Below are 18,769 nucleotides of genomic sequence, written 5' to 3' on the forward strand. Positions count from 1 at the left end.
ACCAACATGACAACATGCAAGGATATAACACGAACCAACATGACAACATGCAAGGATATAACACGAACCAACATGACAACATGCAAGGATATAACACGAACCAACATGACAACATGCAAGGATGTAACACGAACCAACATGACAATATGCAAGGATATAACACGAACCAGCATGACAACATGCAAAGATATAAGAACCAACATGACAACATGCAAACAGCCTCATTTATGTCAGAAACGAAAGCAAATATAACTTACAAAAAGTTTTCAACCAACGACAACCATCGAATAACAGGTATCTCTTATCTGTGGCGTCTCTGTCTTTCTTAGTGGTTTACATCCGTGTCATTTGTACTCGTGATATTTGTCAGTTCCAACTTCGAACAGAGAAATGTCAACTTTGAACTTAGAAATAATAACTTACAAATGATTCGTGCTGAGAAATACCAGTAAATTACTGAGGATGTCAATTTTAACCATGAGAAACGTCAACTGGAAATGAGGAATGTCTTACTAGTTTGAAATGAGAAATTTCACCAGCATTTACTTTCGTATTAATGTCATCAAGATTATATCAGATGTAGGGTATGAGTGGACAACATGATCAAAATTTCAAATGTTACGTGAATTGAGCATTGCATCTTTAAATGCGGTTAAAAGATTAACTCTAAAATATCTAGTAATGTAATGATATAAAAAAAACGTTGAATAAATAATGCTTCTTTTAATACAGAAAAATGATACAAAAAATTGTACAAACTCTATTTAAAAGTAATTATGAACATCACTGCTGATGTTTTTCTTATGTCATCTTCAGAAAAATTATAACAAAAAAATCAACAAAGTCAATAGTAAACATGGTAAATGTGAACACTGACAATTTTTTTTTATTTATTATTTCATCTTCCATACTTTGATATAATTAATTTGTAAAGCAGCATTTTCTCCATTGTTTATCTGTGGACTCCATGTCGGATGCCACAAATGTCTGGCCTGCCAAAAATCTCTAACAGCGAAATCCGACGCGTCACGCCAAGGTTTGGGATATGGCATATTCATCCACGGGTCTGAAAAAAAAGTAGTTCCACCAACTGCAACATCCAAAACGAGGTAAAACTACAAAAAATAATATTAACGGATTAACTACATGTGACTACATCAAAATAGAAAGATGCGTATTTTTAACTTTATACTTTGTTATTATTTGTTTTACGAGTTATAGAATATTTTTTTTTAATTCAGTTTGAAACCAGTTTAATACTGATAAACTACTCATGTTTACTTTAATAATAATTTAATTTCAATTTAAAATATATCGCCAGACAAAGGTGTCACTATTTCACTACTATTATGCATGAATTCAAGACAAAGGTGTTATTTTTCTCTCGATATATGATAAAAATACAATAAGCACCAAAAAAACATTTTCTACAGAACATAACTTTATATGATAGTATGCCATTACATATATACCTCCTGATCGAAAGGTGTCATGGTAGATCCTCCAACATTAGCATGCCAAGGGTTTGTCAGTCCTGTTGAGTTCAATTCTCCCATTTCCCAAAAACCACCTTGACTTGGTTCACTTTTTAAAATTTCGACACCGTCAACAGAAAAACTTAAAAAAGAAAATATATATCAAAATTGTATGAAATAATTTTTAATCTTCTATTTAGCACCATTATAATGTGTAGTCTCTTCGCAATATACATACATATGTGCATTCTTGTAAAAGTGTAAATGCACCAACACACACACACACACACACACACACCACATCTAGAATATCACTTAAAAAACTTTTCAGTTTATAAATAATTTTATTGAACTGACATTACGGTTGCAACACCATTTACCTTTAGTTCTCCGCTGTTGTTGTTTTTCTTTGGTAACTGGTGTTTCTTACATTTAGTGGATATTTTAGCATCTTAAAATTTAGGTCTTGTACTTGCATGAATAATGACGCTCGGTAATGTATCGTTTGCACAGACATATATATATATGTTTTCATATAAAAAGGTTGCCGTCGTTATTAGTATTATTTACAAATCGAAATTTTATGATTAATGTTATTGATAATACCTTATGTGTTTGTCATCCCATTCAATAGAGAATTTATGGAAGTTGTCTGCAAAAGTGCTGGAGGTTAATATCCTGTAAAACATACATACAGATATGTTTAGAAAGGTGAAAAAATAAGGACACTTTTGCAGCATCCTTCCATCCATCAAGAAACAATAGTTGTGCTTGAAATATCCAAGAAAACTAACATCCGAACAGCAGCCGGTTATCGTCAATTGTCATGAATCAAAAGATATACATTGGATCCTTTCAGATTTCAGTCTTCCTGGCAGCTAGAAGCTAGTATTCCCCAGTTGTAATCATTTGCCACTTGTCACATATGTGTGTATGACTATGTGATTGGTAGTTTTCTGGATTTTAATCATTTATTGTTTTTTTTTTGCTTTATATTGGTTGTTCAGGGCCGTACGGTGACCTATTGTTGTTAATGTCTGTGTCTTTTTGTCTCTTGTGGGAAGTTGTCTTTTTTTGCATTATACCTCATCTTCTTATGTTTATATTATGAATAGCTATTGCATTTAGACACGTCATCTTCGGGTATGTGTTAACAAGTGATAAGTACTTTCCCCTCAAATGGTTTACATCTAGGTCACAGCCTTTTGATTATCTTTCAACTTTCTTTTTTTTTTAATAATAGTATTGGAATAAATTTGCAGCAGAAACATTCGTAATAGAAATACTAAAACACTCACTTCTCAACTGTTGCTTTAGCGGTTTTATCATGTTGTGGACTAGGTCCAAAATGAAGAGAACTTTGAATGCTATCAACAGCTTTTGTTACTCCATTTGAATCTTTATAATTCATGTTTCCTTTTAAATAAAACAATATAAAGATTCAAACCACACAGTCAAGATTTTCGATTTATAAATTATTACTATCAAAACAAAAATACTGATAAAGAAATGTCTTCTGTTTTTTTGATCGCGTTGTAACGTCGCTTTGACACATTCCCCATTTCTATTCTTAATTTTATGTTGCTTTAAGACGATTTTTCAACATTCCATAAAGTTTCTTGTTCATCGCCACCTCCCCCATTATTGTTTCAAATTAAAAACAAAAATTTAATAAAATTGAGAATGGAAATAGGGAATGTGTCAAAGAGACAACTACCCGACCAAAGAGCGGACAACAGCCGAATGCCACAAATGGGTCTTCAATGCAGCGAGAAACTCCCGCACCCGGAGGCGTGCTTCAGCTGGCCCCTAACCAAAAATGTATACTAGTTCAGTGATAATGGACGTCATACTAAACTCCGAAATTACACAAGAAACTAAAATTAAAAGCCATACAAGACTAACAAAGACAAGGGGCTCGTTGTTTGTTTTTTTTTGTTTAATTGTTAATGAGATGTAGAATTTCCTTTTTATACTAAAATTCCGAATGTTCTACACCACTCAAGCATACATGCATTAAACAAAGGGAGTACTGGAATCGAAAGGAAATGTTGCATTGCAAATTAAATTATTGTGTAAAACTAATATATTTGTTTACATGTATATGTGCAACTGTTAATAAGACTTATATGAAAACTGCAGAGTAGCAACGGAATCAACATTTAGGTATACTAATAATAATAAGTTCTCTTGTTTATTGTAGTTTAAGTAACACTATTTTCATCAACTGCTTGCAATCTACCGTTAAAACACATTTTGAAAAAGTACAAAAAAAGTAAAATCACAAAACTATAATACTAAACTCCGAGGAAAATTCAAACGGACAGTCTCTAATGAAATGGCAAAATCAAAAGCTGAAACACATCAAACGAATGGACAACAACTGTCATATTCGTGACTTATGAGAACTGAAAAACCACAACTCGACGAGAAAAAGGCAAGTTCACGGACAAACATAAATAAATCAAGGTCACAGCCGAAAATAAAAACAAAAAAGACAAGGTCACGACCAAAAAGAGAAGTAGACATACAACAACCTACAAAACATGACACAGATAACACAGATAACTGGAGATTGTTTGTCAGGAATCGCACCAAAACAAGAGTAGAGTAGAGCTATGGTGATCTGGAAGCGTTATCAGTTTCCACTGTAACACTTCTAGTAGACTTTTTATCGTAAAAACCTGTCTTTTAGTTGCATTCGGTGATGCCACCATCGAGGAAATTAAGTTACTTATATAAAATGAAAACAAATGTAAGTCCTATGTATTTTATCCTCCTTATTCGCAAACAGTTTTTTAATATTAAAATAGTTCAGATATACTTAGACATTTTAAAAATCAGTTGCAGTTTAAATTGGTACTGTTAATGTTATTACTATCAGTGGGTCAATATCTCTTCTACAAGACTATTAGTCCCAAAGGGTATCACCTGCCCAAAAACAGTATTTCGGTACTAGCATGACAATGCAGATATTGTGTACAATGTTTTTAAATTTTGAATTCAGATACTATAAATATTTCAACACTTATAATTTGTAAATCTTTAACACATAGATATGTATCGTATCTCCCTCGTGATTCCCTGTCCTGGTTTGGCTTTATTCTCGGTTCTTTTTTGCTTTTATCAATTTTTCAACTTTTATATAAGTTTGAGGATAAATTTGCCCGAGAAGTTCTGAACTGAAATTTATTGTCGCCAAAAGTAATGATAACAGATACGGAACTCAATACAGGAAGACCGTTATCAATTGGCAAAATCGAATGCTTAAACACATCAAACGAATATATAACAACTGTCATATTCCTGACTTGGTACAGGCATTTACTTATGTATTAAATGGTGCAGTAAAATTGGTACCATTAATGCTATTATAAAAGTGAAAAACATTCAACAAGGTACATCAACTGACCTCTTGTCTCTACTATATCCATTTCACCCGACGCAGGCCATCTGCCATAGGAACTCCACTTCGGCAACATCTTGATCGCTGTTTGAAAATGTATAATGATACTAATTATAACCATCAATTTAATACAATTTATTTATTGCATATTGCATGAGAACACATGAACATTGAATGGTTATTAGTCAATTGTTAGATATTGTTTTTTCCGATTTCTGATTCTTTTGATTTCATTAATTGTTTTTCACATGTAACTTACCATGAGCCATATGCTTGATATCCATAAAGTTACGATTAAAATGTAAATAAAAGACTTTTTGTAAGACGTCACCTTATGATAATGTATGATCTGTAGTAATTAAATCTTGCATTATATTTACCAGGCCATATCCAGTCTCCTTTTGGCATTTTGGCCTCGACTTCAACTTTCCCATACTTAAAGCTAAATCCTCTTTTACTACGTAAACGAGCCGACTGAATTGGATTTATTGGATGAGCAACACTTCCGGTCCTCTTACATCCGGAATATGCATTACTGGTACATTCTTCATCATTAAATCCACCTAAAATATAGATAAAATCAACAAGAATGTGTCCAAAGTACACGGATGCCCCACTCGCATTATCATTTTCCATGTTCAATGGACCGTGAAATTGGGTAAAAAATCTAATTTGGCCTTAAAAGTAAAAAGATCAACTAATAGAACATGTGTACTAAGTTTCAAGTTGATTGGACTTTAACTTCATCAAAAACTACCTTGACCTAAAACTTTAACCTGAAACTCACACTTTTAATTTCTATGTTCAGTGGACCATGAAGCTAGGGTCAAAGTCTAATTTGGTTTAAAAATAAGAAAGATCATATCATAAGGAACATGTGTACTAAGTTTCAAGTTGATTGGACTTCAGCTTCATCAAAAACTACCTTGACCAAAAACTTTAACCTGAAACTGACACTTTTAATTTCTATGTTCAGTGGACCATGAAAGTGGTGTGAAAAGTCTAATTTTGTTTTAAAATAAGAAAGGTCATATCATAAGGAACATGTGTATGAAGTTTCAAGTTGATTGGACTTCAGCTTCATCAAAAACTACCTTAACCAAAAACTTTAACCTGAAGTGGGACGAACGGACGGACGGACGCACAGACGGACGGACGCACAGAGGCACATACCAGAAAACAGAATGCCCCTCTACTATTGTAGGTGGGGCATAATAAAAAGAATCAAAATAGACAGAGCTTTCAATCAATTACAAAGGCATCTGCAATGAATAACAATAAAAAAAAAAATTGTAGTACTGTGTTTGTAGATGCAAAACAAATGTTTTAAAATGTTATTCTTGAATTCAAAAGTTTAACTTTTTGTATAAACTTTCAAAAGAGTAATATAAAAAGTATATTGTGCAATATAAATATATGCACGTCAACAAATATCACTACGTTACCCCAAAGATCCAATGTTCCGGATGTCAGAAAACTCTCCCCGTAATGGTCAGAGGTCAAAGTCTGAAATTAAATTCACGGATTTACCGACACCTACCTAATAAAGTGATGTTAAAACATAAAAAAAATATTTTCAACTATGAAATTAGAAATATGACTGTAAAGCAATTAATGTAGTGGTAGAAAAAATATTGATATAGCTATAAAATGCATAAGATAACCCATAGATATAATAGCAATCTATGGATAGCCATACTCCTAAAGACACAAAAATAACAGAGCGAGCTACTATACAAACACAGTCTTTAAATATTTAGCTTTTTCTGCTCACATTTTAATTCTTTCCTATGACGTTGACAACCCGTTAATCTTTAACTTCTTCCACCAAACATTTTGTTTTAGTTTCTGATTGTAATTTTTACCTTATTTTTAGTTTCCTGGTCCTAGAATTAGTTTTAGTGTCCTTGATCAAACCTTTTTTTCAGTTTCAGATTGTGATTATTTCTTTTTTTAGGTGTTAATCTTTTTGATGATTCGTTTGTCCTTTATTTGTCTATTTCATGTACGTTCATTCTCAAGTTGCTTTGCTTTGATGTTCTACAGATTGCTATTTAATTTTACGTGTCGTTAATATTTTTTAGTCTTTCTTGTAGATATGTGTAACAACTTAGGGATATCTAGTTGGTAACTTACTGGCTTAATATACAAGATACCGTTCCTGACATAGCTGTTAGTCCTGTTGTTTGTGTAGTATTGAAATTCTGAATCCTACAATACGTCAAATTTGACAGAATATGTTGTAATATGGAAGCAACTATCAATTAAATGTAACGGTGACAAATATATCATAATTGAGACAACAATCATACGACACAAAACGTGTATAAGTCGTCTAGAGATTCGCAAATGGTCTCTTCATTTATTAGGCAGTTGGTTTTCTCGGTTGAATTGTTTTACATCTTGTTATACTTTTTTATTAGCTTATTATACTTTTGTTAACATAATACCGAACTTACAGTTGCTTACATCCACGCCCTGCTGCCTCATAGGCAACCAAACAACATTTTATTGTTTTTTTGTATTATTTATACGCAGTTATGTTAATCTCCATAAGTTTTAAACGATTCCATCGTAATCTAACTGTGACGTCATTGCGGTCGTTTCTATTGGTTGTCGTCACATTTAATAAGTTCTGTTAGGAGCAAACCGATAAGAAAATCAAATTTAGAAAAAAATACTGACGAGGTAAGTACTCACCCTATTACCACCAGCTGTTATTTCATGTTCCCAAACACAGTGGTTCAAACTATCAAACTCGTCATCAAATATCAGACAAGGATATTGTTGACAATTGTAATCTACATAAAGTATTATTTATTAAATGTTAGTACGGAATAGTATACTATAATAACAACTAAACCAAAATAATTAGCAAACAAAACAAAAAGTCATCATCATCAAGATATTATTGAGCCGCACCTCCTCTGAAACCATACAAAGTCGGAAATATTTGTGAAATGACGTATAAATGCAGTGTCTTGTACCTCCTTAATTTGTCTTTGAAACAATTTATTTCCACAGAAATCGCCATTTTTTTTAGAAAATAACCCAATTCGGAAGCCGTTATCGATCCGTGGCTTATACGCTTTCGCGCATACTCAGTCGACGTACTGCCCTCGAAATTTAAAATCACTTTGTATCAACACTTGCCCCATTGTACCGCAATTTCGCGGGCATCGTCTAGTAAATATAAATGAGAAGGAAGTATCTATGGAACAGTTGATTCTTCAATATATAATACATTGAGTTCAATGAACTTCAAATCATTTGTTCTATCAATTGTATGTAACAACATGGTTTTCTTTTATTTGTTTGAATACGACTTCAATAATTAGTATGTACATTTATTGTAAGACATACCTTTATTACAACAAGACCCCTTGTTTATAGTTCCAACATGTAATCCGTTAGCCGTACCAGTTCCATTTTGAACGTTTGAGGTCATGTTGTTTGAACCTGTATTCGAAGTTGATACTGATGTACTATTTGAACTTCCCTTCATATTTCCATGTGAAGAATTTCCAGACATATGATTTGAAGAATTTCCAGACATATGATTTGAAGAATTTCCAGACATATGATTCGAAGAATTTCCAGACATATAATTTGAAGAATTTCCAGACATATGATTTGGAGAATGAGTAGAATATCCAAAAGCACTGTGTCCACTTGAGTTATTATTTGAGCTATTTGAATTTGGTACAATAGTTGTATTGCTAGATGATACCGATGGCGTAGAGTATGATGCGTTTGTCCCTCCGATTAAAACTGTGCTGTTGTGACTTCCTGATATCGTTGTAATGTTGGAACCAGGAACGAAGGGCTTCGTGGCAGATGTTGTCAAGGCGTTAGTGGTAGGGGCGTTTGATGAGGTTGATATTACAGTTGATGTTGATGCTAAGTGTGTAGTTGATGATATGGTTGTTGATGGTACGGTTATCGTTGTTGGTACAGTTGAAGTTGTTGACATTCCAACCATTGCTGTAAAAATTTAATTTATCTATGATTGAACACACCATTAGGCGGTAGAGTTTTAGGAAAACAACATAGTTTTGTCAAATTTAAAATATAATCTATTGGAAAATTAAACAAGATGTGAAATACTATAAAAGATTGTTGAACATTTATATTGTGAATATATAGTGATATTTATCTTTTTATGATGATGGGTTTCAATTGTCTTCTTAGTTTAAATAAGAAGTTATTATTCCATTAAATGATTTTGATAGAAATATAATCCTAATCTTACTTAACTGTAACAGCTACCTCTGACGTTAATTTTATTGGTTTAATAATTAGATTCTATATATTTTTATAAAAGCCAACAGCTTGCTAATCAAGATACTGTCAGTTTTGAATGCACATAGCAAAATGATATACAAATATATTTTTATTTATAGTAATTGATATAAAATATATATGCAAGACTCAAATCTATGGTGGGTTCCAAATATATGGCAGATTCCTAATCTATGGCGTCATGCAATCTCAAATCTATGGCAGATTTTGTACAACCTAATCTATGGCAGATTTGTTACGACCTAATCTATGGCAAGTTTTGTAATTTTCTAATCTATGGCGGATTTATTTTGTTTCCAAATCTATGGTAAAGTTTGTGTTAATAGAAAACAATGCAATACATTTTCGACTAATGATGGGCTTAAGCAAGTGGAAATATATGGGAGCATGTCTATAAACATTTGTGAAATAAACATTTCATAATGTTCAACCAAAACAAAAATCCCGTTATACTATATAAAAAACTAAGTATTTTATTATCCCAGGAATAGATTACCTTAGCCGTATTTAACCAAACTTTTTGAAATTTTGGGTCATTAATGCTCTTCAACTTAGTTCTTGTTTGGCTTAAAAACTATTTTGATCTGAGCGTCACTGATGAGTCTTATGTAGACGAAACGCGCGTGACGCGTCTGGCATATTAAATTATAATCCTGGTACCTTTGATAACTATAAATTCATATACCTTAATACAGACTTCAGGATTAAAATGATGTCCCTGTAAAAAGAAAATATCTGTGCAAGGTACCTGTTTAACCCATTCATTAAACCAACTAATAAGTTCTTTAACAAACAAGCAGGCAGCTTTTTAAACAAAAAAATATAATAAAAAAGTACCAAATAAAAATGAACAGTTTAGATTTTCAAATAATATTTATTTCAGCAATATCGTTAACACATCTTTTTTAATTAATGACAATTTTATCTTTTACTTTATAAACTGTGCCAGCTGAAGACAGTAAACAGTAATTACTAAAACTCTCTTTTTCTAAAATATGTGGTACTAAAAATAGCGGTGCCCTTATTTATCGCGGGCATCGTCCGGTACAGCACATTTTGTCCCTCTTTGGGATAATAGGTTACATCTTCCTTTAAACCACCCGCAAATTGTTATCAGTGAAATACCTTCATCTTGAATGGTGATGAAATCAATGGGTTTCGCCATCGTTAGCGGCGGCGAAGATGTAATATGGCGTTATTCAATTGTGACGTTATATGTTATTTTCCCCTCAGATCTGGCATAGATTTGGAGAAAACATAAATCTGCCATATATTTGAGTTGTTTGGCGTTTGTAACGTCACATTTGCCATGGATTAGGAATCTGCCATATATTTGAAACCCGCCATAGATTTGAGTCCTACATATATTTATGTTATATAACATTTGTAAAATTCTTACGCCCAAGAGTAATAGTCTGTCCTGTTAATGTTTCTCCTAGTGAATGTTTCTCTCCCCATACCCAGTAATTAATAACATCTCCTTGTTTGGCAGCAACAGGAAAAGTATATTCCCAATGATCACCTAAATATTTGAAGAAGAAAATACAATAAAGAGTAAAATCACAAAAATACCGAACTCCGATGAAAATTCAGAACTGAAAGTCCATAATCCAAAAACCCAAACACAACAAACGAATGGACAACAACTGTCATAAATGGAAAGTTTATGACTATGAATTTGGTAGTAGACACTAATTTCAGTTTTACACTTGTTCCATATGTTAATGAGGGAACAGTGTTTGTTGATAAGCAATACATTGTGTTTACCTTATTTTAATCTAATCACTAAAATAAATAAACATGTTATTCTGAATCGAAAAGATTTTTTTTTCCTTTTACAGTACTATTGCCTGATTTTTCAGAACATGTTTCATTTGTAGATACTTTAAAGTAAAAAAAAGTAAAAAAGATAAAGAAAAGTTACCATTAATTTTCTACTTTTCAATTGTAAAAAGATACAAACTTAAACAAAGAACTGGAAACTATTATTATTTGATATTCGAAATATCAAGATGGTTAAGTAATCTCATCGCTGGCAATGACGGTTATTAGTAATACGATAATTAGTTTTATAATTTGATTTTCTTCTTGAGTAGTTCGGTCATAAACATTAGCTTGACTGACCTTTTGATGTTATTTTTAGCCATGGCGTTGTCAGTTTGTTTTAGATTTATGAGTTTGACTATCCCTTTGGTATCTTTCGTCCCTCTTTTACAGCATACAGAAAACGTTTCATATATATTTTATCAATTTTTACCTGATTTGTCATAACCAAAGAAATCGTGTGTATTTTCTCCAGCTTCAATGCCAGTTATCGGTTTGTTGATATTGAAATGTATTGCACTTCTGTCGTAACCTTGGACTGCAAGTTAAAAAAATATGACAAGATTACAATATATTAATATTCTTATAAAGAATTTTGATAATGTGTTAAATAGTTTTCATAAAACTTGTAACAGTGCACAGTGTGTGATAAGTGCAAAACTTACCACACATACCAGACTTATCGAATTATATTGATACAATAGCAGTTATTTTAAACGATGCTTAGCAATTATTTCCCATCATTCATGTACTGTACTGTTAAGTTAAACTAGACATAGTGATGTGCCCACAGTCGACTCTGAGGTCGCTGTATAATATAAAAGTCAATGCAGGATCTTTTGAGATATCATTGTGTCTAGGAGACACAATTGATGCCCCAGCAAATGCAAAGTGTTATTTTAAAATAACTATAACATTTAACCGCTTATACCCCAAAAGTGACATAGTTCAACTATCTCCCGAAAGAGCAAATATAAATAAAAATTAAAACCCTGACTACATGCACACCTTCAATATATGTATAAATAGCCAGATAAATTAAAACTTCCTAGGATTCAAACTGGAGAAGAAGTTATGCGGAATAACTATATGCCCATAATGGGACGGACGGTCGGAAGGACTGAGAGACGGACGGACGGACGGACAGACAGGGGTAAAACAATATGAACCCCCTACTTTCAGTTGCGGAGGCATGAAAACATTTTCATTCTTTATTTTCCTGTTTGAATTATTTAACACTAGTAATGTTTGGTCTCTTTCTAGCTTGCAGTTCCGTGTGAGTCCATGCTTTTGTGTTGAAGACTGTACTTGCACCTCTAATTGATAATATTGTATGGATTGCGACTCGAATGGAGAGTTGTCTCATTGGCTCCCTATTTATATAGGCGACATGATATTGATATTTGCATATGATTCGATTATTTGTTTTATTTGTACGATTTTACGGAATGCAGTTTTGGAATTTTTGTTACTTTAAAATGCCAATCGGTAATAGTGTTTTACAAAAAAATTATGTATCTGCAAGGGCACAAACTGGTATCTCTTTGATCTAACGGCCCAGCATATACTGAAGGGGATTTGATTAAAAGGTGATAAGAAAGTTATATTCAAATCTTACCCCAAAAAAATCAATAAGCTCAATCTTAGCAAACTTCAATGCTAAATTTAGACATAAAAGATGTTAAACATACCTGGTATTGATACTTTGATTCCGTTGGGGACGAGCTGGAATGTAGTTGATCCTAGTCCTCCAGTTATATGTACAATACTCAAAAAGATAACTAATGAACCTACAGTTACCACCATCTAAAAAAGGAAAAAGTAATAAGATATGTAATAGTAGTATAATCTTGATTGTACTGTCGTAGATAAAATTGATCTATATACCTATAACGATGCAAGGTTCTACGACTGTAATGCTTGAAATACAATTATAACCAAAAAACCGAACTCCAAGCGAAATTCAAGAAGATGAAATCCATTGACATAAACCAAACCTAGACATTATGGACCATCGAAACGAATGGAACATATCTGATCAAAACATATATATCTTAATAACTCGCGTGCTGGTATATCATATGAAGATGACACAATCACATATGTTTATTTTTAATAGATTAAAATCTGTCATATTCAAGACTTTACAGACATTTTCTGTAGAATCATAGAATAAAATATGTTAAAAATATGTTCTCTTGTCGCAATTGCGACACGATATTATGTGACTTATCGCCGACTGTATACTTGCAAAGATGTACATATAACACACATATCCTTTATTGAATTCATACCTGGAATAATGGAAAATGGTAAAAACTAATTTTACTCTTTTTTCATGTTATGTTACATTGTTTTGTTTTTTTGCGTCACCATTAACATTTCGCCCGACAAAACTATATTTAACTTCACCCAAAAAGATCGTTATGTTGGAATTGATGTTAATTGTCAATGTATAAACTGTTAAAGAAGTAGGGAGTGTTTATCTCGGTCTTATCATATAGTTATATTAGTTTTGCAGGTAACGTAAGGCATCGTTGTGAATTTAATATATTTTGATAAATCCCACGTTTGTCCTTTCTATGGTTTAACCTTGGTTTTTGTTGTTATTTTTTACAAAGAGAACATTCGTGCCTTTTGATTGTCTATTTGTGTTTTCGTCTTTGATAATGCGATTTCGATTGCTTAGAAACTGCCAACTCAATTGACTTTTTTGGTCGAAAGCACATTTGGTCAGTTTTGATGATTAATATCAAAACCGTCTGTTTGTATTCCAGATGGTACAGATTATTTATGCTTGAAGAAGACTTGTTCTTGTTTTATTAAACGAAGACTTTAATAAAATGTCGATACTGACAAGAATTATAACTTATATTTCTTTAATTATCCTTTGTTAAATAAGAAATAAGTTAGAAACTATGTTCTATTTCCATGAGCAAAGTTGGCTTATGACAGGGTAATTTGGCTATTTGCTAGATTTTCCTTTTTGTCATATTGTTCCTAAATAGTTCAACTATTCATACATTCTTGGCTACCAAATTTTAAAATGCAACGTTCCTTATGTGATGCAGGTGAATCCAAAAAATGCTATTCAGGTTTATAAAATGTTAGTTTTCTTGATTCCTATTTTACAAACATAAATGTCTATGCCTGACTAAAGCCAAATTCCTAATAAACAGTTGCCGATTTCATCTGATGTTTATAATTTTGCTCAAATTTTATTTGCTAATTACCTTGTTCTTTTGAATTCATAGGCCGAATGTCTGGTGATTTTGATTCCCGACTTTGTTAGGTTGAGAACAAAATAAAATCACCAAAATACTGAACTCTAAGGAAAATTTAATACGGAAAGTTCCTTATCAAATGGCAAAATCAAAAGATAAAACACAGCAAACGAATAGACAAGCCTGTCATATTCCTGACTTTGTACAGGCATTTTCTTATGTAGAAAATGGTGGACTGAACCTGGTTTTATAGCGCTAAACCTCTCACTTGTATGACAGTCGCATCAAATTCCATTATATTGACAACGATGCGTGAATAAAACAGATATAATAGATAAAATTGTCAAAATAGGGGTACAGCAGTCATCACCGTGTCACAATCTCAATCAGAACAAAAACGAACAAAAATTTAAGGAGGCACGAGGGTTAAAAAAATTCACCAAAAATTTAAACATTTTGTTTTTCATAACAAATTTTATTTATTACACTATTAGTTATTACTTTACGATATGGTACAAAAATCAACCAAGAAATCAATTACTTTTGGCCCCGGATGACTTTTAAAATGTTTATATTATTGAAAGAGCTCCAAATTATCTCCCTTTTTTGCATTAAAATTGAAATATCTTTTTTTAACTCATCGGTGACCTATATTTTTATTATTTTTTTCAAATTAGCTGTACTTGAACTAAACTATAGTTAAATTGAAGAGATTTCTGTAATTTTTTTATTATTTTTATTTCGATATTATCTTTTTTTCTCCTATTAGTTCAACCGAAAAAAAGTACCTAAACAAAAATGCATCCTTCTTTCGACGGCAGATTGTTAGCTTAAATGAACGGTGACCCCATATTTTTATTTTATTTTTATTTTAAGTATAGGATAAAGTTTATTTGTAGAAAAAAAAGCGAAATCCTATATTTAAAAAAAATATGATTTAAACAGACGAGCCTCCTTAACAAAGAAGCACACAAAAGCATATATCAAATTTAACAACCACGTTCATTGCTTACTTATTTTTGTATTTTATTTATGTATGTCGATGAGAGTTTCTATCTCATCGAATTATAACACGTTTTGTATTTCGGGATTTCCGATTACAATACGACATGTAAATCTACACATTATTGTATGACAATTTGTAAATCGTTCGAACAATTAGTTTTTGACTGAAAATGAATTCATTTTGCAACTTTCATGTTGCATGTAATCTTTTGATGGTGGCCGAGTTATACAAGAAGTAATTTGCATACTACTGTATCACTAGCCGGTTAACTACTCTGATGTTGTGAGTGCGAACCAGGTGCACTCAACTTCAATCTTTATTTACTAGGATGATCAGTTGTTCTACCGTATGTCGCTGGTTCTCTCCGACAACTCCGGCTTCCTTCACTTATAAAATCTGACTTACACGAAATAGCACAATATCTTTGAAAGTGACCTTAAGCACCATTAAATCAATTAATCCTTTGATTCATTAAAAAATCATTAAAAGACAGAATAATTTTTAAAAAGTTTATCAAGTTATTAAATAACTGATTTCAAGCATATTGGAAGATATTATATTTCAGCTATTAAAACATTCATTTTTAGTTATTGAATAACTGATTTCAAGCATATTGGAAGATATTATATTACAGCTATTAAAACATTCATTTTTTTTAGAATGAAAGAATAAACACATAATGCAAAGGAGAAAACTTCACTGATGTAAGGCTTGGCCTACGTAAAACGTTTGTTGTACTGTCGTAGATAAAGTTGACATATAGACATGTAACGGTGCATTTTTCTACGACTGCATTTTTTGTAAAACAAAATAATTGCAATATCCTTCTTATTTAAAGCGGCGAAAAGGATAGTATGTTGATTTGCCTATATAATATAAGATTTGAACGTTTAAACAGCGAAATCTATACATTACGAACGAATGTTTAAATCATTACAATCATTGTCCTTGTTTAACGCTGTTGCATCAGAGTCCAATGGAAGGGAGAAGGGGGTAGACGGCATCTAACTAGTTTTACCCTGCCACATTCTGTATGTGGTTGTCCAACGTCTGGAGCTTGTAATTTAGTGGTTGTCGTTTGTTGCTGTATATCATATTTGTTTTTGATTCATTATTGTGTACATAAACCCGGCTTTAGTTTTCCCAGTTGAATTGTTTTAAAATTTTCATTTCATAACGAGGCCATATATATTTTGGGTTTACTCATTGTTGAAAGCCATACGGTGACTTTAGTTGTTAACTGTTGTGTCATTTGGTCTATTGATGAGATTCGTTTTATTGTCAATCATACCACATCTTCTTGTTTATATAAGAGCATATTATTATGAGCTAATAGATATAGGAAGATATGGTATGAGTGCCAATGAGACAACTCTCCATCCAAATAAGCACTTATAAATGGGACTTCTTTGACTTCTTAAAATAAATATCGATAAAAAGGAAATTTTAAATCACATGTTTGCTCGTCGTAAACATATCATAAACTAGTAAATAATCTGTTTTTGTTGAAAATGAGCATTGACATTCCATACTACTAAAAAGTTCTACTGATTTGTTACTGTACCTTAATAGTAAAAAGTTACATCCAAAGTAAACTCCTATCGTAGATATTATTGTACTTATTTGATAAATATTTATCACTTGATTATCAAATGCTTGGTTTTCTTAGTTATGTTGACATGTTAGGTTAATATCACGCTTTAAGATAAAGCGGTCACTCAATTTGTATCCTCAAATGACATTTGGATAGAAACTGGATGTAACATATATGAAGAAAAGCGAAAGTAAGCACTACATGACCATTCCCTGAACTCTAATTTGAAAATTGTAGACTATGCAGAAAGTTGATGAACCGGGGTTATGTCAACGAACGTCCAGTCTAGTCCTTTTTTTATAAAAATAGTTCATCGGAAGATACTACAATCTTGTTATATTACCCGTATCAACTTTACAAATTAAACATGATGGTCTTGTTAACCGTACAGTGTTTCTTTATTTGTCTCTGTTTATTAATTTGTAAATAGGGACTTTACGTTTTGAATTTCCCTCGGAGCACTGTATTTTTGTGATTACTTTTTCATGTTTTTACTGTTTAGTCTATTTATTGGTAATATTTATGTTCCAGACCGTATGAGTATTTGGACCGTACGCGTACGGTCTGGACCGTATGCGTACTTTTTCAAAATACTCATACGGTCGGACCGTACGCGTACGGTCTGACTAATATTAAAAAGTTGGTCAAGTTTATTAGATACAAATGCATATAGCAGATCAACATAACTTAACTATCAAATTAATATAAAAAAGTTCAATTGTAATTGAAACAAAAACTTTATATTTTAAATTGTTTTTAATTCACGCTAATTAAATATGCTAGTCTCTTGTATTAAGCATGTCGATCAGTAGTACATTAATTGTATTATAAACGCTGAAATTGAAGATATCGGAAGAAAAACATAAAGTGGGAGTTCAATTGTTTTAGAATAGTTAGCAACTTTACCAAAAAATGCAATTGCAAAAGAACATGCATGAACTGCATACATGAAAATGCAAAAAATATTACGTTACTTGAATTGTGTCACCTTGGGCGAGAGTACCAAAATAGGATTCAGATATACAATTAAACAAATACCTAATTTCAATTGTTTTTTTGTTCATTTTATCTATATAATTGTAACAAATTATCAATAACAATTTGTAAAACTAAAAATAATGCTTGTTTTTAAATTTAACCCATATGATCAAATAACATGTATGGTCAGATCATACTGGACCGTACGCGTATACTCATACGGTCCGACCGTACGCGTATGGTCGGACCGTATGAGTATACGTATACGGTCCGGACCGTACGCGTACGGTCCAAATACTCATATGGTCTGGAACATCTATATGACGTGGGTAATTATGTATCCTATCATTTTGTTATGATACGATGGTACTATGGTTAATATTAGTATTCTTGTCTTTTTTTCTATTGTGCTTTGTCTATATGTCATTTGCTTTTCTCTGTTAACATATTTGTTTAGTTTTATAGTGATGAAGATTTTAACACAATATTGACTGCTGTATCCCTATTTTTGACATTTTTACAAATTATGTTTTATTTGTTTTGTTCACACATCGTTGTCAATATAATGAAATTTTATGCGACTTTCACACACATGGTATGTTTAGATAGCTATACAACCAGGTTTCATCCACAATTTCCGTCACAGGAAAATACCTGAACAAATTAAAGTCAGGAATATGACATTTTTTATCCATTCGTCTGATGTGTTTGAGTTTTTGGTTAAGCCATTTATTTTCTTTCTTTTTGTTTTAAATTTTTATCGGCGTTCGGTGATTTTTTTGCTATATTTTTATATTAAATCAAATTCTTAATTTTAGTAAAGAATCAAATGTAAATTGCAATTTTTATTACTTTTTTTTTTTAATCTATTCAGATGTAATAAATCAATTTGCTTAGAAAGCTTTTAAAATTCAGTCTTCTCGTGGTTAAAAAAGGTAAGACGTCTTTGCTTTTGGTTTC

The 18,769-nt window shown here is 31.9% G+C and overlaps 1 protein-coding gene across 1 annotated transcript; it reads right to left on the reverse strand.

Annotated features, from left to right (window-relative positions):
* Positions 1–708: 708 nt before the first annotated feature.
* LOC139528436 (glucan endo-1,3-beta-glucosidase A1-like) lies at positions 709–16,844 on the reverse strand. Its single transcript, XM_071324406.1, has 14 exons — positions 16,802–16,844; positions 12,699–12,813; positions 11,441–11,545; positions 10,583–10,705; positions 8,245–8,865; positions 7,582–7,682; positions 7,018–7,092; positions 6,327–6,387; positions 5,262–5,444; positions 4,888–4,965; positions 2,774–2,891; positions 2,082–2,153; positions 1,473–1,617; positions 709–1,115 (listed from the first exon to the last, which is right to left on the reverse strand). Exons 2-14 carry the CDS (start codon positions 12,811–12,813, stop codon positions 894–896), a joined length of 2,019 nt encoding a protein of 672 aa, XP_071180507.1. The 5' UTR covers positions 16,802–16,844; the 3' UTR covers positions 709–893.
* Between the last annotated feature and the right edge of the window lie 1,925 nt (positions 16,845–18,769).

Source organism: Mytilus edulis, chromosome 6, assembly GCF_963676685.1.
Source record: "Mytilus edulis chromosome 6, xbMytEdul2.2, whole genome shotgun sequence".
NCBI lineage: Eukaryota > Metazoa > Mollusca > Bivalvia > Mytilida > Mytilidae > Mytilus > Mytilus edulis.

Excerpts from the sequence above, each read along its gene's own strand:
- LOC139528436 (XM_071324406.1), bottom strand. The coding sequence starts at position 12,813 with ATGGTGGTAACTGTAGGTTCATTAGTTATCTTTTTGAGTATTGTACAT. Across the intron at positions 8,866-10,582 it reads ACAGACTATTACTCTTGGGC|CAATGGTTGGAATGTCAACA; the intron begins GTAAGAATTTTA and ends AAATTTTTACAG. Across the intron at positions 2,154-2,773 it reads GCTAAAGCAACAGTTGAGAA|GATATTAACCTCCAGCACTT; the intron begins GTGAGTGTTTTA and ends TATGTTTTACAG.